The sequence below is a fragment of the Arvicola amphibius genome, chromosome 17, assembly GCF_903992535.2.
Source record: "Arvicola amphibius chromosome 17, mArvAmp1.2, whole genome shotgun sequence".
Lineage (NCBI taxonomy): Eukaryota > Metazoa > Chordata > Mammalia > Rodentia > Cricetidae > Arvicola > Arvicola amphibius.
The window spans coordinates 20227629-20241029 of NC_052063.2; the positions used below are offsets into that span (position 1 = coordinate 20227629).

The 13401-nt window shown below is 35.4% G+C and overlaps 1 protein-coding gene across 1 annotated transcript in view; it reads left to right on the forward strand.

The window, feature by feature from the left end:
- Window positions 1–13401, forward strand: part of Ppfia2 (PTPRF interacting protein alpha 2) — a 404134-nt gene that overhangs the window by 237649 nt on the left and 153084 nt on the right. The window contains 1 exon segment of the mRNA XM_038314717.1: window positions 9620–9784. Within this exon segment, the coding sequence (XP_038170645.1) occupies window positions 9620–9784 (165 nt within the window).

The following is a 13401-nucleotide window of genomic DNA, read 5'->3' on the forward strand; positions in this document are numbered from 1 at the left end:
TTTAAAAATTATACTGCCTTGCCAAGCAAATTTCAGCATTTCTGCCATCTTCTTTGCTCCGCCCTCTCCTGCTATTTTGAATTTTAACAGATAAATCAGCTTTCTCTGATGTAACAGTGCACTGTTAATTGCGGAAGTAGAAGGAAAGTGAGAATTATAGGGAAATGCACACCTTTGGTTTGATTTTCAAGAATCCTCACAGTAAAAAGGCATGAGATTGCTTTGTTACCTACATTTGTCCGTCTACGTCTATCCATTCTACATTCATTTATCACGTTTTACAACCATGTGCAGAATGTCCTGTGCTTATCCCCACTGTAAAGATAAAGCAAGTCAAATGCATCAAAGGTCAAAGAGTAAAACACCAGAGGATTAGAAAGACATTCCATTGTATGCTATGCCTGTGCCTTTGGCATAGATCCATGAGGCCACTAGGAGAGCTACCCACGTTATACCCACACAGGATTTCAAAAGATTTATGGTGGCCTAGATGAAACATTGCCCAAAAGTCAATACCCCACTGTGTGGCATATGTCATTTGTTTTAATTGTGACTGATTTGAATTGGGATTTATTTCAGTAACCATATGACTTTCAACATATTAAACCCTCCGAATGCACAGGCATGTTTGGCTATCTACCTGCAAAGGACCCAAGGGTATGGGGAGCTGTCCTGAAATACCTAGTAAGAATAGAAAGAGAAGGAAACAAAGCTTTCTGGATGACAATAAGAAAAACAATGAAGTTGTTGATTAAAACTAATATTAATAGCTACCAATATTCATTAAGTGTGAACAAAAAAAATTTGTATATTTTTGAAAAGGGTAATATGAAAAGTTTTTGTTGTACATTAGATCAAAGGAAACATGTTTCTGAATTTTATGCAATATAAAGTCCTGATAATATAATGACTTCTTAGATTACATAAACACTTCAGACATCCTTGATACCATCTAAAACAAAAATAAAAGCTACAGGTGTAAGATTCAAACATATTGTGTTTCTTCCCCCAAAATGCTGTATCAAATATTCATTGATATAGTTAGATATGATGGTATTTTATGTAGATTTATATAATAGTACTTTACTATATGCTGTTATGCTTTATATATGATATGTGTGTGTGTTTTATATTATTTCTTTTTTACTATTTGCTGTCTTTCTATGAACACCTACACATTGCCACTGGAAAGAGAGCAGAAAGACAACACCAACATCCTTCTCAAATTAAAGAGTACCTGACCATGTACGGTTGTGAGTTTAGTTGGAAAAGGGTGTTCTAATTTCTAGGGTTCTGATAAACCTTTCCATATTAATAAATTAGAAAGTCTACTCATGAATTGAAATAAATAACACAAAAAGCCAATGCACAAAGTGAACTATTAGATTCGATGATGAAGTTGATCTGTCATCAAAATCAACAAATCAGAATGTAATCTGCATCATGATAGTTAGGTGAATTATATAACTTACCACAATTTCTGAGATAGATGAGTGGAGTTTAATATACAAACTTACAATACTGCAAACAGAGTATTTAACATTAGTTAAGGGCGGGTGGTTTTTCTGAAGGTTTACATGGTTACCCCATGAGAGTCCCACATCAATTTCACGTATCTAAAAACCACATAACCCTGAGTGATACGGACATAATGCGCTTCTTTAGTAATCCTGGGTTCTATATTTCAGAAATGCTCATGTTTGTATGTGACTCCAAATAATATTTGATGACAAGGAGAGTTTCTTTCAAATTTCATAGTTCTGTTCTTAGGAATTTTATTTGTTTGCAGGAAATAGTTCATCTATTCACTCAGAACTGAAATTTTGTTTATGAATATTTTTTTTGGTCACCGAAGAAATGCCCAGTCCCCAGTCAAGTATTAAATTAATGAATGAATTCAAAGTTAAACTTGTACTTAAAGCCATCTGCTTCCCAAGTAATTAAACGGAGACATACAAGAAAACTAATAGTGTGCATAATTATATTAATTTGAATGAAATTTATGCCCCAACAATGCTGAAGCCTATATATGTTGATTCTGTTGAACTTGACCAATAGGATTTCATTGTCTAAGTTAATAAGTACGACAGACTAGGTCTGCTCCTCATATCATACATTATATAATGAAAAAATTTCAAAATTTATAATGGACATTTATATAAATAAGAAAGAAACTTTATTGATTAGAACTTCTGTGCCTCTAAGAATAGAAAATTATGAAACGTCATTTTCATTCATAAAATTCATCTGATAATAAAGAGGTATGTTATGTGTTTATTTTGTGTGACACAGTTACTAGGGAAATCTGAACAAATATCTACTCACCCCAGATAGGAATTTGACAATAGACAAAGGTAAGAATAACACAAAAGTCCAACTTTGGGAGCAAATGAAGTTTTTGAGGCTATTACAAGAAGAAGTGAGGAGTTACTGAAGTAGAAATAGCTCAAAGGCAATTGCATCACCAAAAGCTCACCCCAGCATGGACAACATTTCAGGAAAACTAGAATTATATATTGAACAACTTACAGGCAGATTGACAGATTGAAGCATGTTTTTCCCAGAGAGTTAAGTTGGTCCGAGTCTTTTAGGCAGTAGCTGTTCTCAGTTTCTTTGGGGTATCTGTGCTGGTTTTCTACTCCTTTAAGAGTTTCTTCTAGGCAGCCACATTATCTAGGAGTCTTGTAGGCAACTCTGCATTTCTAAGAGTGTCTCTTATGTACAATGGGAGGTTGAGAGGCAGTCTAGTGAATGAGATAACTTTCAGGGACTTCCTGAAGTTTTGAGGTTTTTTTTTTTTTTTCCTTCCTGAGCTTAATGAGCTTCCCTACAGGAAGGAATATTCACCTCCCTCTTGAATATTCTGTGTCATAGTTGCTTTCTTGGCTTCCCTTGATGATAGACTATAATGTTTAAGCCAAATGAGCCTTTTCCTTCTCTTTTCGCCAATATTTTATGACATCAGCAGGAGCAAAGTAGAACTATAGGCCATGCAGTCTCCAAAGAGTTCTGATATTATCGTCAGGAATACATATTGGGAAAATTGAGTCTGTTCAATAATTTTTAAAGCGGTGATACTGAGTGACTTGAGCATGAAAGCAGCCAAATTAAAGTATTTTTTATTAAAAATGTTTAATTAAAATATGCTTACCTCCCTTCCCCCTTCCTTGTACTCCCTCCAACTCCTCCCATATCCCTTCCTTTCAACCCCTGACAGGTCATCAAGAGTTGATGGCCTCTGATTATTATTGTTTTTTTCATCTACTGAAACATGTTTGGTAAATGTGTATATATGATTTCAGGACTGACCATTTTGTATTGAATAGCCAATTAGAGATCTCCTCCTTTTGAGAGGTTAATTCTCTCTCTTTTAGCACCCACAAATTACCTGTAGTTCTTATTCTAGGAATGTGCCTCCAAAAGACTCCCCCTTTACATATTAGTATGCCTGTTTCTCTTATCACTACACAAATCTTGTTTGGGCAGCCCTAATGTTGAGCTCTCAAGGGCATGGATTCTTTTTCATATCTAGGAGACACAGCCTCATATCAGACTGCCTGATCTTCCTCATCTTAACTTTCTACCTCTTCTGTGTTGTTTCTTGAGCCTTAGGATCAGGAGTTGGTTTAAAATAGATCCATTGTGGCTGAGATCCACACAACTCCTTAAGTTGTCTTATTGATCTAGCTAAATCTTCAACAGACAAAAGCAGCAAACAGAGAGGACTATCTTTCAGATGAAAAAGAAAGTTCTATTCCCAGAAGAAACTGTACAATCTTAGTCTTTTTTCCTATACCTTGTTGTCTTCCTATGTTTTTCTCCTTGGAAGCTTCCCACCTAGATAGGGTTTACCAAGGATGTTCCAGAAAAAGGGTTCTTGCTTCCTGTACCACCAGCTTATCTTACAAATCAACTTTTGTGAACACGTACCCTTTAAGCCACTATCATTCCATAGACATGGCCCAGTCTATGATCCCTTTGTTTCCATGAATTTTGCCACCTCCTACGGCATCCTGAACAGCTTAGACATCATCTTTCATTGAAATGAAGAAAGCCAAATCTTTTGAGGAATCTTCTTTGCCATTCTGTGACTATCCTTAGGTCAACAGAACCATCAAAGGATTCCTTTAACAGCTTGTCAATGGTGGCCTCGCACAGACCTTTGGCAGACTTTTGCATGGCTATCTGCATCCCTCCCAGCATCAAGCATCTCCCTCCTGATTTTTCTGCCCTCGGTTCAGTGTTTATTACTGGAATCTAAACTTTCTTTGTCATCTTCCATGGAAGTAAATTCTATAAATGTATAGCATTTATATTTTTTGTTTTGGTCATAGGGCATTTTGATGGACTCTGATTCTGCCAACACTGAGAGTTTCTTCTAAAGATCTGTAGGAGAGGACTCTTAGAACCAGTGTTTGACTCGCCTCCCCAAGTACTTTCTTTTCTGTGAATTTATAGTCTTGACTTTGATCTTTTTCTATAGGGAGACAGACTGACTGTAGGTCTGCTCTCTGCTTCTCTTCAGAAGTTGGTTTCTACATCCGTTCCTGCCTTAAGTTCAGTAAAAGCAAACTTATCTTCTGATTACTGACTAAATGATCTTCCTGGCATCTTCTGACACTTCTGATAATGCATCCTGAGTGACTTTGTAAGGTAGAGGTTTGCCCTAAAACATTCTCAAAACTTGCTTTTTCTGTCTTTTCCTTTAATTTCTTCAGTTTTATTTCAATAGCAAAGGTTTAGACTGGCAAGGTCCAAACCTTTTCACTGGGTGTTCAGCAGATCCAGAGTCCACGTAATCCACTTGTACCAATTCTTAGCCCAGCAGCCAATGCAGGTCAGACAAAGGAAAAAATAACTGATATCAATTTTTAACACTAGACTTGTGAATGTTCAGCTCTTGACGAGAGGGAGACATATGTAGTGAGTTCTGTAGCTCCTGATGTTTGGTTGATAGAGCCATGCTCTTGATGCTCATTTCCCTTGTGTGGTGTTTCTGCTTCTGGCTCTTATCCTCTTCATCTTCCTCTCTCGTTGGCACTCTGACTCAATTCTCAGCCTTCACTCCCTTGTTCTCTTCTTCACCTATGTCTGTGTTTTCAGAGGAATAGCCTTTACAGGACCTTCCTTTCATTGGGCTTCTCTGGTTTACAACTTTTTCCATGACACTTTGCCCAGTCAGCTCTGTCATCATCTTGATGTCCTATTCTTTGCCCTTCACCTCTGACCTTGCTGCTGTTTTTTCTGTTAACTCACAGTCATTCTCCACCTGTTCCTCTTCCACTCTCTCATCATTGTATTCTTCCTTACTAACTTCCTATTATTGTTGGCATTCTTTGCCCCCATAACCAGAGTGCTAGGTCCAACTTTACCAGGAATCTCTAAAAGTGTTTTAATTAGGGTGGGCCCTTCTTTTAAAACTCCAGGTACTGAGTCTACTTTGGCTGAGATAACTGTTATTTGGGGCATTGTGGCAGTCACCTCTTTTGTCTGAGGTTAGTTTCTTTGCTTTAGTTGTGGTAGCTTTTTTTGTCTTTATTCTGAAGGTGACCCTGTTATCGTGTTTTCCTTCTGTGATATTTTCCATTTTTTAAAAACAATCTTCTGCCTCCCTTAGAGGACAAGACATCTTGGGTCCCCTTGCTTTTTACTTGCCTTGATTTTTAACATGCTGATGGTCTTAGAAGGTGGTGTGTGAACCCAGCAAATAGTGCAGTAGTGTCCTATATAACCCAGACAGTATATATAGCAATATCAGCTACTAAAAATGCTAGACTATGTGTGCCTAGATGCTGGCTAGATGTAATAAAAGAGGAAATAGTCAAATTAAACATCTAATTCCAAGTTTCCTAATGATTTCTTTCAATAGACTTCTTTACACATATATTCTCAGGATTCTGAGAATACAAGTTAGAAAAATTACACTTAAAAATGACTTGGAAGCCTTCTCTTCTTAAAGTTTGATATATATCACCACACATTCTGGTTAAAAATTTGTAGCCAAGAAGAGTTTTATATTAGGAATTTCATTGAAAGGACATCCACTCACAGTGAATTTTTTTATAGATTTACTAAAATGAATGGGACTGCTTTCTTCAGAGAGGCAGGTAGAATCACAGGGGTATATGGCTAGCTCACCTGAAACTATTCAAATAGTTTGCCAGTTTCTACTGTGCTTTTGGATTATCATGGGAGCGTTTCCATGCAAGACACCTGTTACAGGTGTGAATTTATAATGTGCTAAAATTTAGTAAGCTCTCTTATATCGAATTATTGTCTTTTAAATAATAGTGGACTCTCTGAATGGCCTCAGCTCTAAATTTGGATAGTTAATCTCTCCTGTTTTTTATTTTTTTATTATTATTAAAAATTTCTGCCTCCTCCCCACCTCCCATTTCTCTTCTCCTCCCTTAACTCCCCTCCCCCTCCCTTTCCAGTTCAAGGAGCAGTCAGGGTTCCCTGCCCTGCAGGAAGTCCAAGGTCCAACCCACTTTATCCGGGTCCAGGAAGGTGCACATCTAAACAGACTATTCTCTTTTTTTAAATTTTTTAACATGTAATTTAAAGCATCAAGTTTGCCTCATTGTGCTTGTATTCTTCATGCTTTTCAAAATATCCCATCACAATAATGACTCAAGTCAACACGGTCTTGCTTTCCCAGACCATCAGTCAGAAAAATCATAGGTGATTGTTTATGTATCTATCTTTCCTCCATATACCATGGAAGATGTTTTACTTTCTAATGTCTTTAATCAGCTGCTTTAGAAAAAATCTATCCTGTACACATCTCTCAAATACCTATTTCTTTTAAATCTATAAATTGCAACTTTAAAAAACTGCTTTCTCTTCATTCAACAAACATGAATGATCTTGACCTGAAGACATGTTGTGACCAACATTCAGAAGTGAGCAGAGAAGAGAAAATCTTCCTTTCCTTATAGACCCTACACTAATAGTTATGAGGTAATGAATGACTCCAGTCAACCTGCAGGGACATGGCAGTCGGGGACAGATGCCACATGGGGAAAGAAAGCAGCAGCAGCGTAAGGACTTGGAGAAGCCTGTTGAGAAGTGACATGACTGTACGTAAGAGATTGTGGAGTGCTAAGGGCAAGCAGGTAACCAAAGGGGAGTATTTTTGGTTAAAGAAGCAAAGAACTTTGCACAATAACCCAATGAAGCTAAACAAATACCTGCTATTTTACAAAGCTAAGCCAAACTCCACACACAAATGCTGCAATAAAGTCAGTGCAGGTGATAAGTAAGAAGAAGAGATGAGCTCAGATAACATGGATTTCACTTAGGAAATGTAAGGAGTCTGACTTCCTTTTGGTCAAATGAGAAAATATTAAGGACTTGAGAAAACGCATGAGTGACCGAAATTATATTTTACATTATAGAGGTTTGATGAATGAAAGGATGCAAATGTGAGTTCCAGTTAATTGCACTAAGTCAGGAGGAGACACTGAATCCTGAGCCCCCTTGGCGTTAGTGGATGTATTGGCGGGTGTCTCGATTCTGAATGTTGACAGACGCAAGAAGAATGATCATGGAAAGGGGGAGTGTAAGACGTCAGGTGTGGTGTACAGAGTGTGGGCAGGACATAACAAATCTGCATAGTACAAGGACTCAAGAGTGACTGTGGTTTTGAGAGTGAACATATAAATATGCAAACTAGAAATATAGCAACCTTGGCCTGGGGAGTAGAACCCCAGCTATGAAAGAGTTGCATGTACAGATCATGGCAGAGTCTATAGTGAAATCATCAGCTTTGAGTTAGTAAAATTAGGTAAAATAGAAATCTAGATTGTTAGAATATATAAAATTAATAAATTTAGAGGGTAAGATATTGGAAAATTCACCTAAATTAACAATAAACATCATGAATTATGAATCAGGTATTATTTAGAGGAATCTGGCATAACCAGAAAGCTAACATATTTAACATAGAAGTGACCAGACCATGGGCTATGACAATTAGAAGAACGTTCAAACTGTAAGTAGAACCAAATAACTTGAGTGTTCATGTGTTCTTGGTTGTATCAAACAGAATTCACTGCAGTTATCTTAAACAGACAGTTACCTTTTACAAGTAGTAAGAATTCTTACTTCTCTGGAAAAATTGCTAAGAAAAATAATGTGTATAGCCTGACTTTTCAGAACTGAAGTCCTGAAACTCATTTCAAAAGCTGATGAGGAAACTGATTTTTTTCTCCAGGTCATTAGAGACTTGGGATTCCTTTGCTGTACTCATGGGTAAAAAAGAATGCTTTTACCCTTTCTGAAAGCTCCTATCTTACGAGGATGTAAAAATCTATCTTACAAGTAAAAATCTGTGTGGATAAAAAGAAAAAAGAACAGAAAATTGAAACTGTAATTTTTATTTGTTTGGTGTGTGTGTGTGCATGTGTGTGTGTGTGTGTGTGTGTGTGTGTGTGTGTGCATGTGTGCACTCTATTTTGGGAAGATGAAATTTGTAGTGTGAAGAACTTTCTTAAAGAATACAGAGATGAAATTTCAGAGGCTATAAAAACAGCTGTCTTTAGTGGTAGAATAATCAAGTTAACATTATACCATATGGTTCTCGTCCTACACTGGCACCAGGCAATGTAAGATTCACAAATATTAATTGAATCTGTATAACTCCATTTACATTAGGGAAACATTTAATCTTAAAATTCAGTTTCTCATAAACATCATATAGCTGAAACACTTGTGCATATTCTTATAAGCATATTGATGAGCTGAGCCTTTAAAAATTAACACAAAGTATCCACCGTCTGTGTTTAACTTTCACACAGATCAGTACACACACTGGGAAAATGACTTCACTTGAAAGATGAGCTGTGTATTTCCACTTGTTTGTGTTGGCAGCTGAGTTGCTCACCAAGTATACAAAGACTCAAAAGACTGCTACATAAATACACAAAAGGATCTCATTTCTATGCAGTTTATACTGCAACAAGGAAATAGAACCAGCATTATGACATATTCTGAAAACAATTCTTAAAGGATTCATAAAATATTACATTAAAAGTATCATGCAATTGTACTTATTTATTTAAGGAACAAATGCTATCTAGTAGCGATCTTCTTAGCCCATACACAGCTGTTCAAGTCTTTGATTTCATGACTAAGACTCATTAGAAAAGGCATTCTCAACCTGTGTGTCATGATGTCATTTAGAGTTCAAACGACCCTTTCACAAGAAATCACTTAAGATCACCAGAAAACACAAATATTAACATTATGATTTATAACAGTAGTAACATTAGAGTTATGAAGTAGCAATGAAAATAATGTTATGGTTGGTGGTTACTACAAGATGAGGAACTGAATTAAAGGGTCACAGCATTAGGAAGGATGAGAACCACTGTGTTGGAAAATGTGTGACATTACTAATCACTCCATGATTTGTTACACGACTAGAGGCTGATTTTCTTTCATGTGTTTTATAAACCTTGAGTTAACCAAGTGGTGCTCCTTTTCTCTACCCTGTTGTATTCCCTTGGGTTATCTTCAGTTCTGTGAAAACTTGTAATAGCTTAACCTAGAGCTCATAAAAACGGGCTGGTCGACTGTCCTCATAAGATAACTGTGTTTTCTGTCCATCCAACAGCTATTACTGGAGCACTTGGAATGCCTTGTGTCACGCCATGAAAGGTCACTAAGGATGACGGTGGTGAAGCGACAGGCCCAGTCTCCCTCAGGAGTGTCCAGTGAGGTGGAGGTTCTCAAGGCTCTGAAATCTTTGTTTGAGCACCACAAGGCCTTGGATGAAAAGGTACAGTACAGTTATTTTCAGTTCAAACTGTTCTTCCATTATTAGGCAGAAGTTCCTTATTTTCACACAAATGAACAACTAACTTAGGTCAAAGGAACACTTTCGAGCTATGAAAAGACTTTAAAATTTAGTGACTGTAGATGGACGGTCCACAAACACTAAATATTAAACATGTAGATAGACCATGTTCTTTTATTTATATCACTGAATGTACAAATTTTCAGAATTAGACCATATTACATACTTACACCAGAGGGTTTTTGAAATCTAGTACTGCCTAATACTATTTAGTCTCTTTACCTCTGTTTTTGCCATCCCTCATTCTCCCTTTCTCTGAAGTATATGTTCATAGATGTCATAGATTTTTTAAAAAAGTAACTGAAAGCCACATGTATTTTGAAGCATTTTGAAGCATTTTGAAGTGGAATTTGGGCAGGCTTTAACTTTTAGACATCTATATTTAAAGCCTCCCTTGTGGGGATGTTGCTAACATCTTAGTTTAAGTACAGAGTGGTTTCTACTGGTAACAATATAATGTATTAGAAGGAAAATTCATCTTTCTGTCTTTGCAAAAGTAAGTCATAAATCTCTCTTAGCAGCAGTTAAAATAAGTTCAACTGACAAATGTAAGGGCTATCTGGAGGTAATATCCTTTAGAGATTAGGCAAGATTTATGACACAATTTTCTATTTTAAAAAAAGTTCAAAGAAGTAATTTCAAAATTTCAAAGTCTTAGGATTTAGCATATCAAGAATTAGGGCACTTCATTTTAACATGCATAACAAGTTCTGAGCATTAAAATTCAAACTTGGAATTATTGCAGGTTTATATCTATGTTTTGAGTATATAGAGTTTAGTTCCACTTAATATTTATATTCTTATTTATTATTACCATCAGTCTTTCAGCTCAGTTCTTTGAACAGAGGATTATGTGAAATTCCTGTACAAGAATAACACCAATTCTGTCTTCTAGAGTGAAAGAAGAAGTTGTATTCCATTTTCATTTTGGTTATGAGAGGCAAAAACTATGAAAACTTTGAAGATTAAAAACACAGGTCAAATAAATAGCCGTGTTAAGTCTAATATCAAATAATTATACTTATTTAGTTTCTCTTATATTTCCATTCATGAAAATACAGTAATAAAATCCTATGAGAATTTATAGAATATTTGCCTTGTGTGAGGTTTGTCACACAAAGCACGACTTTCCCCTTGTGGGAAAAGAGTTCAGGGTCCCAGGCATTCACACATCAGTGACATGTGGTTACAAACACATGCCATCACAAAAGTACAGTCTGGTTTTAGTGGAACGGCAAATGAGATAGAAATGAATCATATTTTACCTAAATACTAAAGAATGAGTTGAAGCCATAGATCAGATGCCCTAATCAGTAAGACCAGTGTCTAAAACGACCTGGATCTGTGAGAACAGCATGGTATTCCCAAGGAAACAACTCTATTGAAAGAATTAAATAAATATATTAGAGAATGTGGGATTTTTCTTTATGTTCCCTGTAAGAACTTTGACGTCCATTAAGTGAGCCAGTGGTTTTAACCAGAGTAGAAATTAACAAATACTTTACACACAGCAACTTCGTTCTGTGAGTACCTTTAGAAAAATATAGGACAATTATCATATAGAAGCTCCATCAGCTGAGTATAGATCAATGAAACACACTTTAATATAGTCCTATGGATAATTACAGCTCCTATAAAATTTTCACAAGTTTCATAGACCTTGGCAAGTTCATGAGCAACTGAACTGGTGCCTATGAAGCTATCCTTGCAAAATTCTGAGATTCCCCTCTGGAGTAGATTGGTCTGCAGAACTGGCTTAATTTCTCTATATCACAGATACTTTTTCAGGTGAAGATAATAACAATATCTACCTACAGCTGCTGGAATGGTCACCTATAATAAAGCATGCAAACCTTTGAACCACTTTTTAATATAAGCAAATTTCTTTCAGTTAATGTCAAAAAATATTTTACTTAGCATTTGAAAATGTCAGCGTTTGTTAAAAGTTTGAAACCAAGTTATCGCCCTCTTGTCTCAGATGCTCATTTACAATAACATTTCATTTGTTTATTGAGGAATTAATTTTTACCCAAATACCTTCATGTACAGGTAGTTACCTTGGGAGTAACACACAGTTTCTTCTGAGAATGGGGAGGAGTAAAGACACAGGTGTATAAATAATTATTATTGTAATGTAAAGGATGTGGCTATAAAAGTGAAGAAAAAAGTTTAAAAAAATGTAATTAATTATTCCTCAGGGAAACATTCTTCCAACTTACCACAAAAAATAATTAAGTTATAAAAAAATTGAACATGGGTATTGACCATTAGAATGGCTTTCAGTTTTAAATATTGATGTTTATTTATATACCCACTGGCATGGGTAGACTTTTGAGCTTAACTATAACCAATAGTAATTTTGGCATCAGCCTCCATTGTTTCTACAGTAGGGCAAATGCAACTCAAAGAACATCAAATATGAATAAGTTAGGCCTTGTTTACCATTAATATTTTCATGGTCAGCTATCACAGAACCAAACTATACTTGAACTTCTAGTGTAAGAAGGTTTTCTCACTGTTTTATTTTTTGTTTGATAAAATCAATACTTGCCACAGTGAAACCAGGCAATACCTTAGTTTTTAATGTGGAAGTTCACTCCTTCCATTAACTTCTTCCTTGGGCAATATGATTATAATGCATAGGAAGGTATTTATTTTCTTTTAATCTCCCATGATAAAATTACCATCCCCTTTAAATATATTTTGAAGAAAAGGTTTCACTGGGCATTTTCATTTTATTTTAAAGAATACCAAAGTAAGAGATTAATTTAGAAATAAAGTTTTGAGGAATACAAATATTACAGTCAGAGGTTAATAATTTACCACGTACCTCTGTCAAAAGCAATGCATGTAAGGCAAAACATCTAGCAGCTGTAGTGCAATGTAATGAAAAGAGAATTGTTAGTGATAGTGACAGCTACCAACTCCAAATGTGTACTTCTTTGGGCAAAAATTTAAACAATTATCGTTTTGTATGATATAACAAGTCGATCTGCCTAAATATACATAATCCAACAAGAAACATAATTGTTAAAATATTATGATAGTCTGCCAGTGCAATGATGAAGGCAGAGGCAGAAGCTGAAAATTTTGTGATACACACAATTTTTTCCTGTGTTTATAACTAAAGCAAACCAGATAAGGTAAAGTTATCGAGTTATTAACCCCGGGAAGATTGCCTATTTGCATTTTCTTTTCTTTCCTATTAAAGTTTGGTAAACAAAGCTAACATAACATTAACTAAAATTTTGGTCTACAACAGAGTGACAAAGTGAATAAATAATTCAACATTATTATGGTATTCATTATTGATAATGGCAGCAAAAAAATTTTCATACATAGTTTTAATTAAAATTATATTATAAAAATATTTTTATGTTCAAATAAGATGGTTTTGGATTCATTAATTTATTGTTAACATATCCTTATTTGTCAAAACTGTAAATTTATGGAGAGTTAATTCTTTATTCATATTTCTTGATAGACTTCAAGAAATTTCTTTAAATTTTACATTTTAAATTTTAAATTTAAACATTTCT